General features: G+C 49.1%; 2 protein-coding genes and 1 non-coding gene across 7 annotated transcripts in view; all 3 read right to left on the bottom strand.

Annotated features, from left to right (window-relative positions):
* Positions 1-895: 895 nt before the first annotated feature.
* RPL13 (ribosomal protein L13) lies at positions 896-6,098 on the bottom strand. Its single transcript, XM_055726266.1, has 6 exons — positions 6,022-6,098; positions 5,594-5,709; positions 4,973-5,114; positions 3,394-3,567; positions 2,090-2,146; positions 896-1,098 (listed from the first exon to the last, which is right to left on the bottom strand). The coding sequence occupies exons 2-6, from the start codon at positions 5,695-5,697 to the stop codon at positions 940-942; spliced, it is 636 nt and encodes a 211-aa protein (XP_055582241.1). The 5' UTR covers positions 5,698-5,709; positions 6,022-6,098; the 3' UTR covers positions 896-939.
* On the bottom strand, positions 5,283-5,364 carry LOC114015403 (small nucleolar RNA MBII-202). Its single transcript, XR_003559308.1, has one exon. It is a non-coding gene; the product is annotated as a small nucleolar RNA MBII-202 (small nucleolar RNA).
* A 1,150-nt stretch (positions 6,099-7,248) lies between the features above and the next one.
* SPG7 (SPG7 matrix AAA peptidase subunit, paraplegin) overlaps positions 7,249-24,502 on the bottom strand; it is a 42,075-nt gene continuing 24,821 nt past the window's right edge. For all 5 annotated transcript variants that reach the window (XM_027802366.2, XM_027802376.2, XM_055726264.1 and 2 more), the window contains 8 exons: positions 19,372-19,496; positions 18,067-18,169; positions 16,929-17,039; positions 13,422-13,537; positions 12,060-12,216; positions 11,350-11,513; positions 10,214-10,291; positions 7,249-8,429 (listed from right to left, as the gene is read on the bottom strand). In XM_027802366.2, coding sequence (XP_027658167.1) covers positions 8,220-8,429; positions 10,214-10,291; positions 11,350-11,513; positions 12,060-12,216; positions 13,422-13,537; positions 16,929-17,039; positions 18,067-18,169; positions 19,372-19,496 — 1,064 coding nt within the window. In that variant the 3' untranslated portion in view covers positions 7,249-8,219. The remainder of the gene's footprint in view (positions 8,430-10,213; positions 10,292-11,349; positions 11,514-12,059; positions 12,217-13,421; positions 13,538-16,928; positions 17,040-18,066; positions 18,170-19,371; positions 19,497-24,502) is intronic.

Raw genomic sequence — 24,502 nt, 5'->3', positions numbered from 1 at the left:
GCTGGGACTCGGGGTGGGGGTGGGCTGGTGCCCCTCTGCCACGGCGCTTCGTGGCAGCGGATCCCCAAGTTTGTCACCGAACTGCTAATGAATACAAATGGCTCAATTATCCCGACACAGGCGCTGGGCAGCCAGAACAGCCCCGGAACCGATTAGCCAGCAAAGGGGCCGGGTCAGCGCTCCGCTCCCCGCAGAGCTCAGCTGCCGCCTGCCCTGCCGTGCCAGAGCCCCGAGCCCCCAGACCCTCCTCCAGGCAGGGGCCGGGCTCCTCTTCAATGCCACCAAGGTAGTTTCCTAACAAAACAGTTTTAAAGAACACATGGAGCAGCAGCAGGGGTTGAACTGCAGGCGGGGGAAGCCCAGGGCAGGCGCCCCAGCAGCGGGCGCAGGGCTGTGCAGTCCCACAGGCCAGTGCCGGCATCACACACTGCTCCCCTCCAAAACCAGGGTGCAGGACCCCACACGAGCACTGTGCTGCCACAAAGCTTCGTTAAATCTGGTTTCAGATTTCATTAAGTCTGAAATATCGGCACAGAGACAGGTTAAGTGGGAAGCAAAGCTTGCCAGGGAGGGGGCACCTCAAAAAGAACCCTCAACTGGCAGCCAAAGCAGCCCCCTTAGTCAGGCGGGGTCCAGCCTACGAAGCTGCTGCCCTGGAGACAAAAGCCGAGGGGCCTCCCTGAGGGGCTGGCACAAGGCAGGGCCTGTTTCCCTTGCTTTCAGGGCAGTTCGAAGTCTCTCTCAACACAGCAGCTGAGGTTTCCCACGTCTGAACAGCACAGCACCCCTCCACGCACAGCGGCCCACGATCTGCAGCAGCACACACGCTGTAGCAGAGCCGGCAGGCGCAGGGCAGCTTGCTTCTGTACGTTTGCCCTAAAAAGACAGCACACTCTTATTTCTACATTTTTTTTTATTGACAGTTCTAGGGAGAACAGTTCATTTCTTCTTCTCCACATCCTGCTCTGCCGCTTCTTTGGCTCGTTTCGCACGAATCCCAAAGAGACGGGCGTTGGCCCGGGCCATGCGCAGACTGGCAAAGGCCTTGAAGTTCTTCTCGTCTTCCGAGATAACACGGGCCTTCTCCCGTTTGAAAACCTAGTGGGAGAGAGCGCCAGACAGTCAGACTGCACATCAGAAGAGACTGTATTTAAGGCTTAACACAATTAATCTCGCTAGGCTTTTACCACTAGCCCCGTGATGCTGTGAAGAAAAGAGCACTTATGCCATCTACAGGCCCTGCCCTTATTGTCGCCCCACCAGGCACCTCATTTCAACCGTTTCCTAATTTGCCAGCGCACGTCAGCACAAGACCAGAACATACCACGGGGAAAAAAAACCCCAAAACAACAACAAACCAACCAGCACATGAAGTCTTGAGTCAGGTTTGTCAGCGCCTTTCAGAACCGGCAAGGGTTTTGAGACAAATGGTGACTACGCAACCTGCCGGGGCTGTCGAGCCACCAGCGTGCACCCCTCACCCCAAGCGGCAACACCACGCGCCCCAGATTTCACAGGTACCAGCTCCTTCAAGGGACGAGTGGACTAACAACCCCCTGAGCCCACCCGGAGGACGCAGGGCTGAGCACAAACACAACCATGCTTCATGTGTGCCTTAACCTGTGCCCTCACAGGAATCGTGTGATTTGGGGGGCTCCCCCGCAGCTCTGTCGGGAGAACGTACGCAGCTGTGCTTCACACGTCATTAGGGCAGCAGTGGGATACATACAGGACTGTTCCCAACCAACGTGTCTTGACCTCAACCCCTGACATTCTGGGTGCAGAAGAGAGCTCCAGGCACTAAACACAGCTTGTGATTTAAGGACTTCCACAGTTAACAAAAATTTAGTGGAGCTCTGTGTAATGAATTGTTTGCAATCTGCTTTGCAACACTGAGGAACCAAACAGATCAAGGTACTCTTGGCAAAAGACAGAGACAAGCTCATCCCTTTCCTGGCTTTCTTTTATCCAGGATGGGAAGCGTCTGGAGACAGCAACCCTGAGCCCTGGAACAGCGAGAAGAGAATCCTCTCCGTGAAGTTTAAGTCTCAGTTATGTCACGCAGAGAATGTGATTTAGTGACACTTACATTCTTGATCGGCATAACTGGTCCGGTCAGCTGAGTCGCCATCTTGAGTTCCTCAGCCTGCATAACAAAATGTCAAAAAAAAATATTTAGAAAAAAAATATAACTTCTCAGGCTAGTTCCTCAGGAGCGTGCTCTGTCTGCAGGTACCCTGCTACAACATGCTGTTAAAACAGTTCTGACTGGAGATTTAACACCGCCTGGTAACAAACTCAGCATTTTAGCCGCGCAGCTACAGGAATATCTGGCACAGATGTGCCGCATCAACAACCTGCATTTTGCCTGGCTATTGATTAGCCCGGATCTGGCCAGAGGAGCAGCGACCTGTCAGGAGTTCTGCCAGCTCTAAAAACACTGACATCTACTGTGCCATTTTTAGTTTGATACCCAGCATATTCCTCACTGATTCCTTCTAAGGCTAATTCCAGCTTCTTTTAAGAGAATGGCATTAGACAAAAATTATTTAAGTTTTAAACTGTTGATTTCAAATGAACAAATTTGAAATGGCATTTCAGACACCCGTATCTGTTACCTACTGGTACAGAAGCTCCAGACGCTTCTTCCCCTGCTCTGAGCAGCAGCGCAAGGACAGCGGGCTGCTGCACTACGGTGAAGCGGCTTGGAGCTGACAGACTCCCCGGAAGATTGAGGATAGCTTTAGCGCACCACCTAATTTCAGCACTTGCACTGCCCCGTGGGAAGCGTGTACTCACCACAGGCAGAGCCAACCAAAGCCAACCATACTCCGGATCTCGGTGAGATTTTAATGAAAAGCGTATTTTCATGTCAACAGCAACAACCTTCTCGAGACTGCCTTACACACGGCTTTCACTGAAGAGTCTCTCTTCGCCTCCCTCACCCTTTCCATGCAGCAGAACACAACTGCAGATGGACTTCTCAGCTATTCTGACAATTTAGCTTCATAAACTAAAATTCAACTGGCTGGGTAACAATCAGAGCTTCAGTAGACAGACCACCCAGCCCCAAATCTGAGCTGCACTCCTTCAGCAGCACAGCAGTCCCTAGGCTAAAACTCTGCCCCAAAGCACTGCTGTAACCCAGGAGATCCCCGTCAGTCTGCTCTACCAGGCCTGGCCTTGTGCTGGGCTCAGCCCTACGTACGTGCACGGGAACCATGCTGCCTCCGAGAAGGGCTGCTCCCCCAGGGAGGTTACATGATAACAAGCGTTGAAGAGCACCGCCTGACCACGCAGCACAGCACTAGGATGGATGGGCTGAGGCCCGCACCTCTGAACACATCACCAGAAACAGACCTCGTGAAACGCTGCTAACTGAGAAGTACTTACAGAGCTGTCTCCCTTCTTGGGCATAGCCGGCTTCCTTGGGAAGAGGATAAGCTTGGAGTGGTACTCCTTCAGCCTCTGCACGTTGGCTTGCAGGGACTCGGTAGACTTGTTACGTCGCCGGGGATCCACAGAGATTCCAATAGTTCGGGCAAACTTTTTGTTAATGCCAGCGAGCTGAAGAGAAGAGTGTGTGGTGTCAGCATCCAACAGCTCTCAATGCCAGCGTGCTGCTGCCGGGAGCTGCTCCAGGCGTCAGCCAGACCAGGGATCAAGCACAGCCATCACAGGCTGAGCAAGGCCCAGCATCCAACCGAATGGCCCAGTGGCAGCACGAGGGCCTGGCAAGCGGGACCGACTGCGCCACTGACAAAGGGAACTGTGGTGCCTGCATTTTAATGCTTGAAAACGTTCCACAGGCTTTGCAGTAATTTTTGCAGATGTTCTCAGGAGAGCAAAGTGCAACCCCCTGAGCAATTATGAGGGGGATGTTTAACCTCTGATACAAACATCACAAATTTATGAAGTCAACATCCAGATAACTGGCTCACCGAATACTGGAAGCTCCATTAAAGAATTATTTTTTGTAACCATCTTGCACAAGAAATAACCTCATTTTTTGTTTCAAGACAAACATCTGCGCACCATTTTGTATTCCACCATTAACCAAAAATTAAAGAAAAATAAAGTAACACAGCATTTGGCACCCAGAAGAACAATTTTACTGCCTCAATACACTAATTCCACTGTTATAAATGTTTTAATTAGATACTAAACAACTCGCAAGAGACGGCTGTGGATGCTGGCTGCCAGCAAGCACCGATGTTTCTTCCTGCCCACTGTATGGAGATACGTGGGTGAGGGTTCCTGCAGACCACCACGATCCAACTTTTAACAGCTCATCAGCTCAGCACAGCCAGGAAGGTCACAGAGAACAGCTTCCTGAAGCAATGGAGGGCACCAAACACTTCCCACGGACTTTCAGTGTTCCTAAACCACCTCGTAGCTATTGCATGAGAAACAGCTACTCTACCAGGCTACGCTGAACAGTTCCCCTTCCTGACACAACACCCCCTACTTCTCTTAGGAGTAAGTTGAGCATGGTTTACCTCGTACACAACACAAACAGGCTAGCTAAAATTTTTAGGATTAGCAGAAACAATTGACTAAAATTTTTAGGATTAATAGAAACATGTTTCACAGAGAACCAAATTGATTAAGAAGCTGTTAGTCCTTCCCGGCCCCCAGGAGACTGAATTATGGCTCTTCCAGAATCCACTTTTAATGGAATTCTGTATAAGTGGCAGTCTGACCTGACAAATGGACATATACTTTTCAGAGCAACCTTTTGCTCTGGCGTACGCTGCACCACCACTCCACAGGCAAAGGAAACGCCAGAGCAGCGCTTTCCATGCTCCCACAGAGCCAGCAACACCAGATGCCTGCCCTGGCTGCCCAGCATCAGCAGATACCGACACCTAAGGCAAGACACTTGCCCAGTGTCTATGTGCAGAAGAACAGAACAAGCCAACCGAGCTCAAGCTCAGAGTTAACTTGGTTGGGATCCGTGCTCTGTACTTACTTTAAGCTCTTCTAGGCTGAAGCCTCTGCCAGCACGAACTTTTTTGTGGTATCTGATAGTAGGGCACCTCACTATAGGCCGGATGGGCCCAGCCACGGGACGGGGCGCAATGCGTCGAGCCTTCGCCTGGCGGGCTTTCCTCCTGGAATGTTGACAGGGACAGCGATCAGGAAGAGAGCATTCCTGCCAGGTGTGCCACTCCTAGGCTGCCAGCTGACCTCCCTTGAGGGGAGGCATCTGCCACATGGGCATCTCTCGGAAACAAACACAGCCCTGGCCTGACAGCTCAGACAGGCTGACACCTGCTTCTACAGAACAGCTACAGTCATCAGGTATACAAGGGTTCAAGGGAATCATCAATGTGGTACAGCGATTCCGGAGATTTCTCATCATTTGACTGCAGTTACAACGGCCAAACCCCGACCAGGGACCCCACACCAACCGCGCGCCTTGCTGCAATCCCAGAGCCTTTAACGAGAAAGTTCAGGGGAACGGCTTCAAATAAAGCTGCAGCACTTCAGCTTCCCGAGCAGCCCGATACAAGCGGCGAGCCAAGCTCCCCCAGCTCCCCGAGACAACGCAGGCAGCAGCCGGCCCGGCAGGAGCGCCCCGGGAACTCACCTGCGGATTTTGCGGGCGGGCTGGTTGAACCAAGTGGCCACTCGCCGCTGCCAGTCCTTGTGGAAGTGGGGCTTCAGGATCATGCCATTGCGGCTGGGCGCCATGGCTGCTGGGGCCTGCGGACACGAGCAGAGCTAAAGGCGGCCGCCGGCTCCGCCGGGGTATCAGGGCTGCGGGGCCCCCCCAGCGACCTGGCGAAGGGCCGCCCCCGCCCGCCGCGCCACCCAGGGAGGCCCAGAACGCCCCCGAGGCCGCTGCCCCCGGCCCAGGCCGGGATCCTGTCAGCGGCACCTCCGGGCGCGGGCCCAGCCCGCGGCCCCCGCGCAGGACTCCGAGCGGCCGCGGCGCACAGCCCGGGCCCAGGCACAGCCCACGGCGGGCGGATGGCGGCGGATGGGTTCCCCGGCCGCGGCAGCGCCCCGACTCACCTCCCGCCACCGCAAATGGCCGACCGGAAAAGGAAGCGGAGGTGCGGCGCGCGCCGGAAGTGCCGCAGCGACAGCCAATGGGCAGCGCCGCAGCAGCGGCCCAATGAGGACGGGGCCGGAAGTGCCCAGCAGCGGCTCCACCGCGCCCGTAGTAAAGATGGCGCCAGCTTAAAGGGCCCGCGACGCACCGACGGGGAAGCGAGGGGCGAACGGAGCCCCGGGCCCGCACCCAGGCTGGGTCCGCTGCCGGGCTCCCGCGTCGAGCCGGCCCCCTCGCAAGGCTGGCCCGTGCAGCTCTGCCCAGCACCTCCAGCATGGGCCGGGCACACGGCCGGTGGGATGGGATGGACACGGGGCAGGGGTTACACCATCCCCAAGGTGCCTGCAGGACTGCGGTGGACTCTGGTCCCCTCCACAACGATGTCCCACAGCAGCACAGCCCCTGCTCTGCCATCCACCCCAGCAGCACTCTGCCACCTTCCCCACTTTGCGGGGAGCAGCACAATTGCCCATGGGGCAGGAGACGGGTCAGGGACCACCACGCACCTTGGCAGAGCCCAGACCCCCCAGCAGCGCAGCCACGGCCTCTCAGCCTCGGAGCGACAGCATGCCACTGCTGCCACAGCCACAGCAGCTGCACCTTGGAAGCCACCAGGACCCTGCACTGTCCTGCAAGTGTTCCAGCAATCACCTCATCACCCTTGTGGCCAAGGGTTTCTTCAGGCACCTCAGAACATGGCCACAACTTAAAAAAAACCAAACAAACAAAAAAATCAAAGAACATTTGAAATTTCATCTGCTGCTGGAGAAGTGAATTCACAGAATGAGCTTGTGAAGAAATGCACAAGTTCAGAAGGGAAAAAAAAAAAAAAAATACAGGCAGTAGCATCCCAGATGTAGAAAACCACTTCTGCTCCAAAGGAGAGGGAAATCACCCCCACCAGCAGCAAAAAGCCCCAGGGAGGGCTCAAGGCTCTGTGGATGCAGGTGGCTGTATGCAGGGACAGGGGAGAGGATGCCTGGCAGAACAGAACATCCTCCCCACCATCACCAGGAGAGGAAGAGCCTCCCTGCTCCCAGCCTGAGGACAACGATTACATACGGCCTGAAGGGTGGGAGCTGAAAGCTGTCAGCGGCTGGGCTTGGGTCTTTTCAGGTCACAGACAATCCTCATGGAATAACTTGAGACAATAATCCTTCCTAAAAGATTAACCCAGTCACAGCACACCAGGCACCAACAATCATTTTAATGCCTTCCCTGATGAATGGCAGACGACCATGTCATCACAGCTTGTTTTGCAAGAGCCATGGGGATGGAGCCAGAGGGACTGGCAGCTTTTTACCGAGGCTTCCCAAGGAACACACCTGCTTTTGCTCAAGCTCCCGAGAGCATCCCTGGAGCTCTGAGCCAGCGGGGCCACCATGTCTTCCAACATGGAACTCTGAGCTGCTCTCTGCAACACTAGTTTCTAACATCACACTGCGGGGTTATGCTGGGTTCTGCACACAGGTTTTCCTCAATTTCTGCTTGTGGGACACTTGCTATAAAAACTGCATATAAAGTTACTGGCCAGAGTTCTTCTCCTTGTCCTGTATAACTGTAGCTATAAGCTTCTTCCTATGTGCCGAAACACATTAACTGCGTCTTGACACATTCTGCAAACACAGCAGCATGTTATGCACAGTTTATTCTAGTGAAGTCTTTTTTTCTGTTTCTATTTTATGTTCAGCAGCAGAGATGACCAAAGGTTACAGTGGAGTCGCACAAGAACTACAGCACCTCAGCCAGCTCAGCCTCACAGGGGTTTCACTACACTGACCATTCTGGCACTGACAGGGACAGCCCTGCACTCTGGCTGTGCCACACAGCGCAGGCAGAGGCTTACAGGGACTCCTCAGGATCCTTCACCCTTAAGAACATGTACACTGCTCCCATGTACAAGAAAACTTGCCAGTGGATTAGACTTGCCCAACTCCTAATCACTACTACCCTGCTGAGAATTGATTTCAAAATCCTAAGGAGTTCTCCTTCCTGCAGGAAAAAGCTCATTAGAAGAGCTAACGTAGCCATCCCTTAATTTTTGGGTAACAGCAGCACAGAGATTCCCTGCTCAGTATCTTTGATTCTGGAGCTGAAAAGAGAGTCTGTGTCCAAAAGAAGCCTTCAGAGTCCTCCCATTCCACATCAGGAGCGGGCTTCATACTGGTCTCAGGCGTGGTTCTTCCTCCTCCTCATGGTTTGGTGGCTGCTGGGGCATTTCTTCATCTCTTGTGTCCTGCTTGTCTCGCTCTGCTTGAAGCCAGCTCTGAGGAGCTATCATTTTCTTCGGCCCGTAGGGTGGAGGCCCAATCAAAGCTTCAATGTCATCGTAATTTATCACTTCTTTCTCCAGGAGGGCATTAGACAGCTAGAAAAAGTAAATAAGACATAATGAGGCACAGGCGTTCAAAAACAGAATCTCTGAACTGATGTGAACTTCTCCCTGCCAGCTCAAGTGGGATCTCAACATCTGGACGCAGCACGTGCTGCAGCCCGGGAGGAGCAGACCCCTGGCTACCACACCACAGGCAGGGCGACCCAAAAGCCTGCTGGAGCCAGTACAAAGTTCTCCAGGCTGTCGGCACCTTTCACAAGAGCGTGTTTGGCCAAGAACACACAGTATGACTGGAGGCAACAAAACAAGATCTAGAGAATGATTTGGCGAGGCACAAGCCCAGGAACAGTTAGAGAAGTGCCCTTCCTGCCACTGTCACTGCACCTGTGGCCCTGCCTGAGATGCCAAAGCAGCAGCAAATGAGACACAGTCAGATCAGCACCCCTCCCCTGTATGCACAGTGCTAACAAAGAGCTGTCTGCTCCTGCAGGCACAGGCTGAAGGTCATCAGAAGTTCCTCTCCAGAAAAGTTGAATTCTCTGGCCCCTCTGCCAGCAGAAGGGCCACACCGGAGCAGCAGGTGACTGTCAAACATGGAACTGCTCAATTCTGCTGACAAGATGCGACACACTGGCCTGGCAGCCAAAACATTTACTCTGTAGATACTTTGGCTTAACTTAAAAGTTTTTCTGTGATGAGCCTCTAGCAAACATCTGACTCCTGTTAAATGAAAGAATCAGAACAGAGGAGGCCTGCAGAGAGGAGACCCCCTAACGATGCCTGCCTTCAGAGCACTCCCAGGGCACTGTTCCGGGGACAGGGCTGCGATATGGCCAGCAGCAGGGTGTCTGAGCCAGCAAGCTCTGGCTACCTTACTACGCACAGCAGGCCTGCAGTTGTGTAGTTGAAGGGGATTTTGTTGTTGTTGTTGTTATTTGTTTAAAAAGATTTAAGGAAAAGGACTGTTTTATTTCCAAAATATGCAACACTTGAGTTGACTCCTGGTCAACTGACTTTTGAATGTTATTTGACTCCTGACTTTTGGATGTTATGGACCAGACTTCTGAAGGAAAGATCAAGTAGATACACAGGGTGCTGCAACCCAAGAGTGGCTCAGCCCAGAGCGATGGGTACAGAGCTCCTGGCAGAGAGATGGGGACATGCCACAGTGACTGGTGTGGGGACTGTCAGGACACAAAGCGGAGGAGGTAAAGCTCTACTTCTGCAACAAGGATGCCTTGGTATATCAGGTATCAAGGAGCTGGCAGATGAAAACTGCCTGGAGTCACCAGAAAGCACGGACCAGCACCAATCAGCCAAGGTGACAGGTTCCATATTCCTTCACCAAATCCAGAAGCTGTCCACTTGATTCCTGTACATCTATAGGACCCAGAAGGATGAGCTGTTCCTGCCTTTGTACACTTCACAAAAAACAGTCACTGCTCTCCAGGAAATGACACTGCCAAGAGGCTAGCAGAGAATTGCAGGTGACGGACACAAATTCTAGCTTTGATCGCTTCCACTCTGACTCCTCTACCCTGCAAATACCAGCTGGTGTCAGGAAGCAGACTACTTGCTGCTGGAAAAGGCACACATCTCTCCCCATGTCTGCTCCTAGTCTGGGGGATATGCAGGAAGCAGTCCCTTGTTCGCAACACAAGCCCCAGCACATCCACTACAAGACTTTCTAGGACCACAGAGACACTGCAGCAGCCGAACTGCAGAGCACAAGAAGTAGCAAGGCAAGAAACACCAGTTAAAGAAAACCCCACAAAACAAAAACAACCAAACAAAACCCCCACACAACTCCAACTTACTGTTTGCAGCTTGTCCCGGTTCTCCAATAAGAGTTTTTCTGTGCGCCTGTAAGCCTGAGCCACTAGGACTTTCGCTTCCTAGAAGACAGTAACAAAATGAGAGATTTGGAGCGTAGGTGGCAAAAAACACAACATGTGAATAAACAAGGAGAGCACTGAGGGATGGATCTGCAAACTGAGCCAGGCAGAAAGCTGTTCCCATCAACAGAAAATACAGACAAACCATCTGAAAAAGCACCAAAGGAGTACTCACAACAAGGAATGGTAAACTCCTGCACTAGTACAACTCTTCAGTAGAGTCCCAGCTGATGGGAAATGCAGTCTACCTCAGGAGGCTGTCCAGCAGCAAAAGATGCAGCTCAGCACAAATCCCAGGGAAGCACAACCATAGCACTTCTGAACCACAGTACTTTTTCATTTCCAACTATTTGACTTTTCAAATAAGGCTATTTTTTTTCATTAATGAAGCCCAATTTCCTGTCAAAACAGGCTAACATTTTTCAGTCTGAGACATTGTTTTGGGTAGATAGTCTCTCTAATCTAGGAAGTGGAGACATTTAAGTTGTGCAACTGAATCTTTAAGACACAGGTTTCTTGTAGTCTAAGCACTGCACAGTCATGCTTAGATATACAAGGGGCTCTCGAGGGCCTGGAGAGACTTCATGCCACAGAATCTTTCCCTAGCTGGGTATTTATCTGCAGTTCCACAACTCCCCAATCTCCCCAGACTATTCTTCTTCCCCTGCAAAGCATTTCTCCTTCTCTCCAAACATCACAATTGCACCTCCTGTCTCCCAGAAGCTCACCAGGGTCTCGTCCACACTGGAACCAGGACTGCAGCTTTCACAGTCAGCTTTATGCAGTGCAGCATATTCCACAGCCCCTCACTGCAGCTGCAGGCAGCACAGTGCTACTGGGCTGAGCTCACAGCTCTATGTGATCTTAGCTGTTCTTAAAGCCTCACTGCATAGTTTCAATACACTGTAACAGAAAAGGCAAGCACTCGCTTGTTGAGATTTAATCTTTACTAACTAAAAGAAAAATGCAAACTGTTTGGGTGCAAGTTACTTGTGTGTTTTCACTGAAGTGAAGACAGTAAAGAACAAATGGGAGTATGTAACCAAGGGTGCCCTTACATGGTCCATCATCTGCTGAAGTCCCTGGCTGAAAGGGCGCCGACCAATTCCAGCTGCACTCTCCAGGTCTGGGAAGGAGAGCTGCCCAATGCTGGGCACCATCCCGTACTGCTTCACCATAGAGTAGGCTATCTGGGTCACCTTCTTCAGGTCATCCTGTGCTCCTGGGAAAGAGAGTGATGCAATGCTTGCCAGCTCTGAGCTGAGCGCAAGAGAAGCACATCCTGCACAAACATGCATTCCACTGGTTGAGAGACCAGAGGACCCACAGCGGTGAACACTCCACCTGCTGATGGACCTTCCCACACATGCTGCAAGACATGCACAACGGTGAGCGGATCTGCTGGCAGAGAGCTCACGTGCAGCGCTTACCTGCCACTGCCTGCTGTTATCCTACTTGGATATAACTAGTTGGAAACACGGCACAGAAAGCTCTAGGCCTACCCATGTGCCAAAAGCCTCACCAGGTAATTCCATCTGTGGCCTTAGGCTTTGGAACAAGTCTAAGACAATACAGTGGCAACCAACAACAAGAGACCTCTGTGCTCACAAACGCAAGCCGAAGATCAAAACATGCAATTTGACATTTCTTCCTCCTAGTGCAGAAAACCTCTTGTCTCTTGCTCAGATCACCCTTGGACAGAGCAAGCACGGAAGTTCAGGCTCTCAGCACAACCTCCACCTGCCTGTGCCTGGGTCTGGCTCCTCACCTGTAGTGACTTTGTTAAAGGTGATGGCCTCAGACACTCTTCCCCCCAGCGCCATACACATCCTCTCCAGCAGCTGTTCTTTGGTGAAGAGGTACTGCTCTCTCGGAAGGATCTGAGCAAATCCAAGAGCTGCGTTTGTTCGAGGGGCTATGGAAACCTGCAACACAGAGCCGATCCCTCAGTTCAGAGCGCAAAAGAGCTCCTAACTACACCAACAGAGGGGAAACAAGGAGGCGCCTGCATTCCCTGTGAAATTTGTCGGAAGCCACGGACGGGCTGATCTACAGAGACATGGCCAAGGACTGCAGTATGTCACCATTCCTCTGCTGAAGGCTCTGCCTTCACAGCTACAGACATACACTTTGTGCTGAAGAAATGAAAAGGAAATTGTCCTTAAGAGCTAGCCAGTGAAATTCTGAGATTTAGGAGTTGCTTTGGAGGCCAGAGTTTGTAAGCCAAACAGTTCACTGTGCTGCAGAATCACTGAGACTACCTGGAGAAAGACAGGATGTCTTCAAAAAAGTAAGAGCCATTTCCCCCACCCATTAAATGAGAGTAATTAACAACAGTTCAGCTTATACAACAGGTCAGTCGAAGTGAATTTGCTGCTGGTGGCCAGCCAAGGAGCTGTTGCCCTTGTCATTTCCAGTCCCCACCTCCCCCCACTGTCAAGGCTTTTCAAGGAGATGTGCACCAGAGAGAGTGCACCCCGGGGTGCCAAAGCAAGGCCTTTCCCTACAGAGAAGGGCTTCAGGCAGGCAAGCTACCAAGAATGTCAATCTGAAAAACACATCTCTTTCCATCAGTATCAGAGCAGTTCCTGCAATGATAACTTCACTGGCTGCAACATGCTGGCAAGCCATGGCAGGGGAAGAGATCATATATGCATGCACGCACACATGGAGCAGTGCTTTGCGCCTGGAGCTAGTGCACGAACTGAGCAGCAGTGTCAGGGGACTCAGTTGCTCCAAAGAGCTTTACAGTTGGCTTTTAACTGCAAGGCTTCTCCTACAGCTCATTAATCAGCTTTGCACCATTGCTATCATCAATAGAGCCTAATAACGGACTTCTCCACAGCCTATCTTAGGGACATGGCTTAGTGGTAGACTCGGCAGTGTTAGGTTAAACAGCTGGACTCGATCTTAAAGACCCTTTCCAACCTAAATGATTCTATGATCCTGTATTTGCCATTTATTTTGCTGCAGTATTCACAGCTCCAAGCTCATGGAGGCCAGGGTAATGCAGCAGGATTCAACACAAGTACTACAAAGCAATCAGTGCATCTTGGACAGGGGAACCCCAAAGTACTGTTTTCCCACCCCGTGACAGGCTTCATTACACAACAGCTGGTAGTGGAGTTACCTTCATCACAGCCTCGGTGTGCTCTAGCAGCCAGCCAACCAACGCATGACCCGATTCATGAAACGCCACGACCTTCCTCTCTTCTGGTGACAAGATCTTACTTCTCTTGGCGGTGCCTACAGGAACGCAGACAAGGATTCAGTAAGAAGCTGGCAAGAGGTGTAATTGGTAGGGCATAACCATGTACACTTAAGTGCACAAGCTAGCGCAGAGTGTGGCTGAACAGCCAGCAAGTTTCATATTGCACTCCATTCTAGGGAGAGGCCGTAAAAAGCCCTTCAATTATGTGCTGTGGAAGAGGTGCTCTCTGCCCCTGCAGCAGAAAGCAATCCACAGCTGGATTGCTTGAAAACACTGGCAGAAACTTTTTCCCCCCTCTCCTCCTTACAACAGACTTAATCATTAGGCAAATAATTTAACATTTGATTAGATCACAGCTCTCGAATGTAAAGCTCTGTTCTGTTCCCAGGTCTGCCAAAGGCATGTTACGCTGTATCTCTGCCCAGGGACAGATCTGCAACAAGTCAGTCTACCATTTGGAGGGGAAAAAAGCCCCAAACCAAACCCCAAAACAACAAAACCCGAAACAGACAAGCTAGATATCACACTGATTTCGCTGTATGTTTTTTTTCAGTCCCTTAGGCAGAACATGAGAGAAGCAAGATGTTGCATTATATATGAGAGGCCCCCGTTGAGATTCTTGTGCATTAGGAGTGTTCAAATCAGCAAAAGACCAAGAGTATATACAAAAATCTTTCTCCAGACCCTGAAAATGTCTCCGATTACACCTGGCATGCTTCATATAAGCTTATTCTCAGGCCCCTGGGAACTAGCAAATTAAACCATAACTCACACTTAATACTTCCTCCAAAAAGGTGATTTTTGAAAGTTTCGGTTTTCCAACCCAGTAGTCCATAACACAGAATCAAGTCCAATTAGGATTAAAAAAACAAATAAATGCTGAACGGAAGTAAAACTTCTAGCACGTAGAAAAGATGTTAACTACAGAATACACTGCATATCGAGCACTCATTATAGCTCTGCATGTGGAAAGCAAAAAGGTACCAGTACTTTAAACCCGATGTCTCCGCACAGTGCCAGGAACAGTAGGGGGTAGAGCAGGCAGAGTCAAGAGCAGCCTACCTGATGTCTTGGAAAACAACATTCTATTAACATTAATTTTTAAACAAAGTCAAGAGCTTTATTAAACAGGGAAACAGCAAAATTAGTGTGGCAGATCTTGCAAAATTACTGCTCAGGAGCCCTGGAAACCACTGTGCCCTGCAAGGCATGATGGTGATGGAACAGCAGATTAATTGCAACAGCCTTGATTTTCATCAGTCAGTCCCTTACCCTGTCTTCAGCAGTGTCTGCGCGTGTGCCTGAATGTCTCTTTCCATAGAAAGATGTATATATACACTATCTATATATATACAAACACACAGTTTAAAAATTCTGGAAGCATTCCTCCATCAGCCCACCAAGGTGGGAGGGACTGTACTCTTCACAACAGCACGCACTGTGCCTACAAAGATTATTTCTTTTCCTACATAATGTAATCTCCAGGCAGGAAAGTTCTCTGAAGGCCTATACTTTCCACACTCATGAGACAAACAACCCAGGAAACAGCTCTGGTGCATCTTTGCTGGCCTTACACAGTGTATACAAACCCTAACAAGAAAAGAGGCTCCATTACATCTTCTAAAGACAACCGCTAAAAGCCCCTGTGCAGTCAGCAGGTTTCCTCCCTCACTCCCAGGAGACCTGACTTACTAACTGCTTTCTGTTCCCAAACTAAAAACACAATGGGAACTACCACAGAGAGAAGTTCTTACTCCTCCCTTACAGCAACACAAAGCTTTAAGGCTGACAGAGCCTCTGGACTTGCAAAGTTCTCTTTTGATTCCACACCACTCTTATTCAAACCAGAAGCTTATAATGGAAAGCACAGTAATATCTTTTTTTCTTTCAAGAAAAGCTTTTATAGCAACTGAAATGCCCTCTGGATTATGAAACCCAGAAGCATTCCTATTACATGGCGAGGGTAAATTTAATATAGGGGCCTGGAGGGTTGTTTGGGGTCTTTTAGACTTGGTCTAGAAAAAATAGCCAGGTCCTGCTAATATGAAAGAATCCGATTAAGCAACAAAAAGACTTTATGGCCTCCTACACACCACAGAGCCTTAGTGAAGTAAGCCAGCTTGTCAGCAGTGAAACTGCTGAAGCTTATGCCCTGCAATGCCCACCACATTAATCCCAGATATCCCTTCTGCTACACATCCCCTGTGGCCTTACTTTGCTTTTTTCCTTATCTTCCAAGTCTGGGGAGCTAAGGCAAGGGTAGAATTCAGCAAGAAAAGCCAAGCAAATCTCTACAATTTTGGTGGTTTTTTGCCTGCAGATGGGAAGTAAAGCACACCTTTGCTCTGGCTGATGGGGACTTCTGCATTACAGGTAAGAGTCATCTCGCTGTCCATTCCTAGGAGCTGCTGAGTACAGTTTCAGCTTTGTGCAAGCATGGCCATGGTTACCCGAGCACTCCAAGGGTTTCATTTTCAAGAGGCAGGTGAAACTGCCTGGAATTTTCTCTAAAATTTTCTCTTACATGAGGAATTGTTAAGGCATTTTCTGATAAAGCAAACTGAGAACTAAATTTCAGGATCAGGAAATGACTGACCTAGTACAAACATCCTGTTCCATACGCTCTACTAAGAAAAGCACAGAATGCCAGCCTGTTTGCTCAGGCTCACCTCCTGGTAATGACACTGCAGCCTGGAAGCAGTTAAGTGTCTGATTATGAAAACCATGGCTTGGCTACAGGGCAGTTCAGATCAAACCCCACCAGACTCAAATCCCTCAGGTGAAGTCAAGAGTTCTGGGAACTCTTTTTCCCCTCCCTATAATATACTGCTACAGGGTAATCTCCAGAGGTTCCTCTGCTGGCAGTCGCACAAGCGACAGCGAAAGGCTGACAGGATGTTCTCAGAGGGAGAACAGTACTCTACTGTCTTTCCGTTTATTCTGCCAATTCATCAAAGCCTGGGCTTTGAGGCCAGAAAGAAAAATCTCTAATTTCTTGCTGTTGAGGATGCGTAGCCTGTTTGCTATTCGTGTTTATGTAGCAGGTGTCCAGAACAGCAAGAAAATCCCAGAGATACTTCCACTCTTTTTCTTCAAAAAAACCCCACACCAAACCCCAAAACCTTTTTAAACTAAAAAAAGCCATACAGATTTGAATTTCTCTCTTTACTGTTTTGCTACTGGCCATCCTCCCTGAGCTACAGGTTCAGGTGGCCTGCAGATTCAGGAAGATCGATCCATCCGGGGTCCTGTTCGGAGAACTTTCTGTGACTATCGCATCTAAAGGCCTTCAGGACGGCTCCACAGGACAGAGCACAGTTCGGACCCATCCGTCTTCCTCAAATGTAACCCACTCAACTTGAGACATCTCTCAAGAAGCGTGGTACAGACTAGCAAGACAGCAACAGAAATGGCTGGATCACTTACCGGCAATGACTCTTTCCACAGCATACTCAAAGTTTGAAGTATCGATGGATTTGTGACCTTCTCTAGCAGCATGAAGAGCAGCCTCGTTACATATATTTGCTATGTCAGCTCCTGTAGACAAGAGTTTACAAGAATTACATCAGATTTGTTATGTGACAGAGATCTGAGAGGACAGAACAGGCAAGAACAAATCTGGAGAAGGACCTAAGGAAGCCAAATAGCCTGCGCTTTTTTGTTCCTTGGGAACAGAGAGTAAACCTAGTCCACGGTGTTTATGTTGGATTTGAACAATACAACAGCCTTGGCAATGAATGCTGCATTGCCACACAGAGGACAGAGTTCAGCAATCAATTAACAGGCTAAAGCCAAGGCTGGCTCTCAGCAACAGGGGAGTGGCGTGGGCAGTCTGGGTTGGCATGGGCTGCTGCACTGTTCATACAGCAACTGCACAACCTCTGTGCGGAAGAGAAAAAACATCTGTTCTGAGTTTGTGTGTGTGGGTGACGGTGGCGGGGGGCTGCTGAAAGAAGTCACGAAGAGGCAGTGTGCTGGGGCCTGTTAGAGGGGAAACCCAGAAAGGATATTCCAGGAACTCCACATAAACAGGAACTCTGGAGCCTCTTGCTCAGCACTGTTCCAAACTCCCAGGGACCTACCCTGGAAACAGGCTCAATACATGAGCCAGGCAGAGCTGTCCAATTTCTACTCTGACCAACAAAATAATTGCTATTCATTCCTCCTATTGCTTTCCCGGTTACATGTATCAGCTTAAGAGTCTTTCCCCAGAAGCACAAAATTTCATCCTCCACAACAGCTTGGGCAGGAGCATAAGCAGTGGTTCCTCCCCTTAGGAATTAGGAACCCAGGCATTATAAAAGCGTATTCTTCCCTACTCCCACACCCTGCTAGTCCCAGAAGCTTCAGAAGATTGAAAATAGCCATGAACAATTGCTCATCAGAGCTCACCAGGGAGCTGGTTAGATTCCCACTATTTCCATAGAGATGGAGAAGACTTGAAGAAAAAAGCCTTTTAGACCAAAATACTGTTAAAACTAAGCAACCAAGAAACTCCAGCTTGAACTGCAGAACCAGCGTAGCAGCAGGCAGAGCAGCCCCGCAAGGGCACAGCACATCATACCACTGAAGCCTGGAGTCAGTTCGGCGAGGCGCTGCGAGTAGAAGCTGGCATCTTGGATCAGTTTAAGACCCTTCAGGTGCTGCTCAAAGATCTCTCTTCTCTCCTGTAAAGAACACAGAACACCTGAGCCCAGCAAGCCCTCACAACGTGGCAGCTTCAATGCAGCCTGTCGCAGGGAGCAGGGGAGGAGCGGACCTCCGGCAGCGGGGACACGGTGACATTGCCACCAGAGGGCAGGGCTGTCCTTACAGCGTTTCAGTGCTACGGGAGCCCTGATAAACACCCAGCTCTCAAATTCAGAACAGATGTGTGAAGGCTTACCGTGAGTCACTGCTTTCTCTCTCAGGGCGACTCTCCCCTCCTAACTTTCACTCTGATCTGTCTTAACTTTTCTCTTACCATAAAAGCACTCGCAGAAAGGAGCTCCAAATACCTCTACCTGCTCCCTCACACACTGCAAACTGAAACCCCCATCTACTAGCTGCTTAGCCTGCAACCATTTCCCAGAGAAGGTGGGGTGAGATGATGGCTGGCAAGTAGCCAAAGAGTGACTCATTCAGCTGGTCCAGGAGATCCAGATTATAACAATGGGCTCAGTTGCCAGGGTTTTTTCCCCCTTCCTCCTCGAGGGCAGCTGCACAGTTCAAGCTTCCGGTGCCAGATTCTATCAGGCATTTAAGGTATTTCAACTGAAAACTCTGAGGATGACAGTAAAGCACAGATGGGAGAAGAGCCTGTGCTGGCAGAGCAGACAGATCTTTACTGCAGCTGAGCCTATTCCCAAAACTCTGCTACAAATGTCAACACAGCGGACAAGGAAGGCTCCTAGTAAATGGATTTAAAAAAGCATTCAGAAAGAGAGTGTCACTTTAACAGGCTGCCTAAAGGAAAATGAGAAGCCTTACAAGGATAGCGAGACCTAAAGAACAAATAGTGATCAAGGCACATGACAATTTAAGCTCTGGCACAAGCAAACTTGCCAGTTAGGTAGTTCCCAGTTTCCTGGAGAGAAGACACATAGTTCTACGTCTGCATGGCAAAGAGAACCTCACAAAAGAATTCACTGCCAAAGCTCTTACCAGAGCAGAGACACTTAAAAACAGCGAGTTGTTGTTTCAGAGAAACAAGCAACTGCCTTAGCACGTCAAATCCTTGATTCAGAGCACATAAATAAGGGCAAAGAGAAGCTTACCATCTCTGTCTTCTCCAAGCTCAGCCATTGCCAGGCCAGTGAATTACCAGCAAGGACTGGGACACTTAAGTCATTAGGGTTATGGTAAGGACAGGGCAGTAGGTGGAATATACCTGGAGTGTTGGAAGATCGATAAAGATGTGCCTGTCAAGCCTCCCAGGCCTCATCAAAGCGTTATCCAAGACATCAGCACGGTTGGTGGAAGCCAGCACTATGACATGATCTGTGGTCCCCATTCCTGTAGACAAACAAGCAAAAACCAAAGGTGAAGATTTTCACCATCACAGAGACCGTGTTGCAAGTATACAAAGGGATGGGGCAGGGCAGGATGCAGAGAATGTCTTACAAAGCTTCATCACAAAGCCAGAGGGTGTTTACCGCATCCTTTGGAGCAGCTGAGACTGAGAAAGCATGCTCCTAGCTGAAGAGGACAAGACAGGAAGGAACCTCCCAAGTCACCCAGGCCAGCCTCTGGTCATTACAGACTCTCACAAATTCCTTTTTCATGTACTTAATAAGCCTTGGTTTAAAACTTCCCCCCCTTTTGCCACATTTCAAAATTGCTTCAACTAGAAACCACAACAGAATGAATCTCTATTCTGATGAGTTAGGAGATGCCTTCTCACCCCCAGGCTTAAGTCAACTCCTGCTCCTTTTGCTCCAGGTTGTACAAACAATGTTTGCTAGCTGAGACAGCCTTTCCCTCCCAAATATTTCTGTGGAAAACCCTTTCAGCTTTTGTTTACTTTTAGCCTTCAGTCACAGATAGACCACCAGGGAAGTGATGGGCTTTCTTCTGACCACCTCGGGTTAATGCAAAGAGAACATAGCCTTGCCACCCAGCAAGGGGCATGTTACAGCACGATTTGATCTCTGTCTTCTCGTTCATCTTGTATCACTCAGAAGGCACCCAGGCATACTGCAGACCAGTGCAAAGACCAACCCTGCAGAACTCACACAACAAATGTGTAGGCAGACAAAACACAACCAAACAGCTTTGCAGTGATGATTAGCATACACTAGCTCAAGCCACAGCCAGAGAAGGTTTTGTCTCCATGTCTGAAACAAGGGAGCATCAGAATCTACAGCCGTGAGAGCAGCCTGCAGTATGGAGGCATCAAAGCCGGCAGGGCTTCCTGGGGAAGCCAGAGCACTAGCAGCTGGAGAAGGGCAGAAAGGGGCAGGCGGTAGTGCTGCCTGGGTGGGGAGCCAGAGATCATGTTGAATCACTCAACCACAGTGCTTATTTATTACATTCCACCAGGTGCCCGCAGGCCCCTGGGTATGAGTCACCTGCTTACAGCAGATTCAACAGCCCTGGCATACAGCAGCCTTCCCAGGGAAAGGACGCGTTAGTCCCATGTGCTTCCTTTGCTGCCAAGTCACATGCTGCAGAGAGGCAGCTTTACGCACGTAAGCTGGGTGAGCTTCAAGCTCTCTCCAGCTCCACCAGAAGAGCTGCCAAATGTGTCAGCGTACAAGAGCTCAGCAGACAGATTAAGGTTACAGGTAAGTCAGAGGACTGGCTCTGTCAGCTTGTGCTATAGCAAACCTCACTTCTTCCTCCCTGCAGGATGCTGTCTAAATAAGCTCCTGGAGAGGATGAAGCAGACCATTCTTCAGACATGTATCACACTGCACTTTGGAGTGTGATAAATAAGCAGAGACTGGCAGGCACTTGGGGGATAGCAAGCTTCATTCACACGGCAGGATTAGGTGGTACAGTACATTATCTGCTTTGCAGCTGGGAAGACTCTCTTAAAATAGGTCTAACTATTAGAACAAATAAAAAACCAGAACCGCTGAGAGCATCTGCCTCACATCAGCTTCTGCCCTACTTGCTCTCAAGCCTGTATGCCAGCGCTGCGAAACACTGCTCCATGAAATCTACATGCAGCCTCCGATTCGTACTACTGTCCCCTATGCAACATCACCTGGCATGTAACAGGCTTTGGCTTCCACAGGCAAAGATCAACAGAGAGAATCTACGAAACCAACCCCTCAGTCACATCAACAAATGAAAAACAGCTCTTTAAAATTTAGCCTAAAGAGAGCCGTCATATCTACAATGTTTACAAATGAAGCCACTTCAAAGGAAAAAAGGGCGCACTGGAAATGGCAAGCGCATTATTACACTGCGTAATTCTCCAGCCATTTGTTCAAAAGCCTTTTGGACATCATCTGTGAACAGTATCATTGAAACATGAGCACCTTCATGAGGGAAGCCTTGGGGTCAGAAACTTGCATACAGCACAGATCAGGGGGGAGAGGTCTTGTCTGAAGACCTTGGGTGAAGAGCTGCTATCAAAACATGTCCTGCGTTTTCATTCACAAAACACAGATGAACCCAGGACTGTCAAGCTCCTCTCAGATGCATTCAGAACAGAGGAGATATCTGGGTCACATTCCTCTTTGGCTTGTTTGCGGCTTGTGAGGAAAGATTCACTATTCAAACCAGGCACCTGTTTTGACAAAGACTGGAGTACATGCGTCACTCTCATTTTAAAAACAGCTTTTGTACATACAGGCTCCCTCCAGTCCCTCCCCTTCTCCCACCAGACTCCTGGTGCTGCCAGAACATGAACATAGCTGTCAGAGCGAAGGAAACCAAGGTCGCTTGTAGAAGAGCACTACAATTACTCTAAAATCTGCGTACCAGAATTATAGCGTATCAAACTGCACATTCATCCCATACAGCTTAGCATAATGGCTTTTTTCTTGGTGTCCTCAATCCTTCCTCCAGCCTGCAGAGCAGGTCCCATACAGCTCTAACCCTCCTTTTCTTCCTCTACCTCACCTCAGAGTGATCTCATTCGAACACACAAATTTGACAATCACTGCCGATGACTCACAGAACTACTTTTGTGCACGATTTTTTTTTTCCAAATTAATAGCTAACTCTATGGTGTTGCCTTGCAGAACTTCAACCATCAGTTTGAGCTAAACACAGCTAAAACAGAACTCTTAACCTTCCATTTCAAGGATTCCTCACTACAAACACATCACACTCCTCTGCCTGTGCTTGGGTAGAACTGTTAACCTCCTAAAAAAATCTTATTCACTAACACCCTGAAAACTATTTTGCCATGATGCATATAACACTTCAGTGTTCGTTTAGTTAACATGCTCTGTTAGATAACATTTCAGTAACGTGTGCCAAGATCACTGCTGATGAGTACAAGTCAACAGTGAGACCATGTTTCTCATACTAGCCTGCCAGTCCTTGCCAGCTGTCTCCCACTTGACACTGTAAACTCCTTGGGCTACTTTTTAAGTATGTGTTTGATAAAACTTAGCAAAATGAGAGACTTTGTACATGCCCCTCATAATATAATAAATAATGAGACAAATAATGAGACAATACAAATTTAAAAATAAACTAGGCAGCACACAGCAAATAAGGGACTATTAAAGTACATATTGAGGATAATATTCACCTTCTAAACTCCCCTTCCAGGAGAGTTGTACCTTAATTTCTGAATTGAGACTCACCAAGAAAACACTCTAGAAACCATGCCTCATTTCTACAGACTGCAGGAAATCAGACATTTTCATTTTCAGTATAGAGATGTGGATTGTACCGACTACGTATTCCTAAACAGACTCATGGGCTTCCATTTAATTCAGTATTAAGCTGTTGCCAGCTCACCCTACAACTGTCAGAAGAGGAAAAAAAAAAAAAAACCCAAACAAGCCAGGACTACTGCTGTTCTGTGTGTTAGTACTGGCCTTTTTGTGTTGAGACCATCTACTATACAGATACAGCTGTAAACGGTTATATTCATGGCAAGTATGTATATGTGCTTGGCCAAGTTGCCTAAGTTAGTGCATGTGCAAAGTCCCAGGGAACCGTATACACATATTTAAGGTAATCTCTGCTATCTATGGAGGAGCACTGTGTGTTTCAAGCATGTTCCTCTGATAACCAGATTTCTGTCTGGTTGTTTAGGACCTACTTAAAGCTCATTCCTCTCCTTCAAAACCTTCACGGCACCTCTGCTGAAGCAGAGCGTGATCTGGAGGGTCTCTGTACAGCAGGACCACTCTGTGCTGTCTGTACCACACTGTGCTCCTGCTTACCATTTCTCCTCCTTCTGCAGGAAGGGCAGAGATCCAGAATTACAGATCATCTTGTGTGCAGTATGGAGGAACATCTACCCTTCGCTGAAACCATTTTTACAAGTCCCAGCTTTTCTCCTTGAAAAGACAGGGTTGACTCCAGGGCAACCTCCAGAAGGCAGCCTTGCTGCTCTGATCCATAAGATGCACTTCAGCAGGGCTGCAAGCCATTTCACTGCAAACATTCAGGAAAAAAGCAAGCAGTTTTAACTCCTTTAACAAGGTCTGGGGAAAGTGAGATGCCTTCAGTGCAAGACGGTTTTTAGTTTCTCATATGAAGAGCGTGATGAGACGTGTCACAGCTACAGTCAAGGGAAAAGACAGCTCTGTCCCACGAAACAGCAGACCAACACAAACACTCCCTGATGGGCAGGCAGGTAGTTTCTCCTTACCCTGCTCTGCAGTAGTAAGATTTAGCAGCAGAAACATTGCAAGTTGGGTCAGTGCTGCAGGCTCTGACAGAGTTCTGACTAAGAATAGCCAAAGGATCATTCTTTTTGGCACTTGTGTGAAAGCGTCTGAGAAAAGGGCCGATTCCAGATACAGTACAGCCAGAAACCACACAGAAGTGTGGCATCAGACCAGGACTTGCTTGCAAAGCTTCTCTCTTGCAGTTTAGATATGGGCTCCTGTAGTCAGGCAGACAGCACAGAAGTCGAAGGACAGGAGAATTGATCTATTACATTGCTTGTGTCCCTCTGGGACAACTAAACTTTAAACCTTAACAGGCTTTAAACCACTACCTGTCTTAAACTGAATATAGCAAGTATCCAATAACATTTTATGGCCAGCTGGACCTAAATGTTACCCTCTACAGACAGCAGTGCCCTTGCTGCCAATTCATTTTCTTTTGGTTCCCCAGTACTGTAAATAATTCTTCTCCAACTGCCAGCGGGAAAACGTACTCCAGAACTGAAGCCATTTACTACAGTAAGAGTCTTTGGGGTTGCTGCCCTCTGCCAGCCATGATCTCTAATGCACATTTTCTGTTGATTTCATTAGCAGGTGAATGCTCACGTGGCTGTTCGTGCAAATTCACTCTGGATGTGACACTACACTCTACTGACTCAGGGTCTTTGGCAGAATCACAAAACCAGCTGGTGCCAGGGTTTTAAAATTTACTAG

Source organism: Falco cherrug, chromosome 14, assembly GCF_023634085.1.
Source record: "Falco cherrug isolate bFalChe1 chromosome 14, bFalChe1.pri, whole genome shotgun sequence".
NCBI lineage: Eukaryota > Metazoa > Chordata > Aves > Falconiformes > Falconidae > Falco > Falco cherrug.
This window is presented reverse-complemented; position numbering and strand designations above follow the sequence as displayed.

Coding starts and splice junctions, on each gene's coding strand:
- RPL13 (XM_055726266.1), bottom strand. CDS start 5,697: ATGGCGCCCAGCCGCAATGGCATGATCCTGAAGCCCCACTTCCACAAG. Junction 5,115..5,593: donor CCCGCCCGCAAAATCCGCAG/GTGAGTTCCCGG, acceptor TCAACATTCCAG/GAGGAAAGCCCGCCAGGCGA. Junction 1,099..2,089: donor CAGTTATGCCGATCAAGAAT/GTAAGTGTCACT, acceptor CTCTCCCACTAG/GTTTTCAAACGGGAGAAGGC.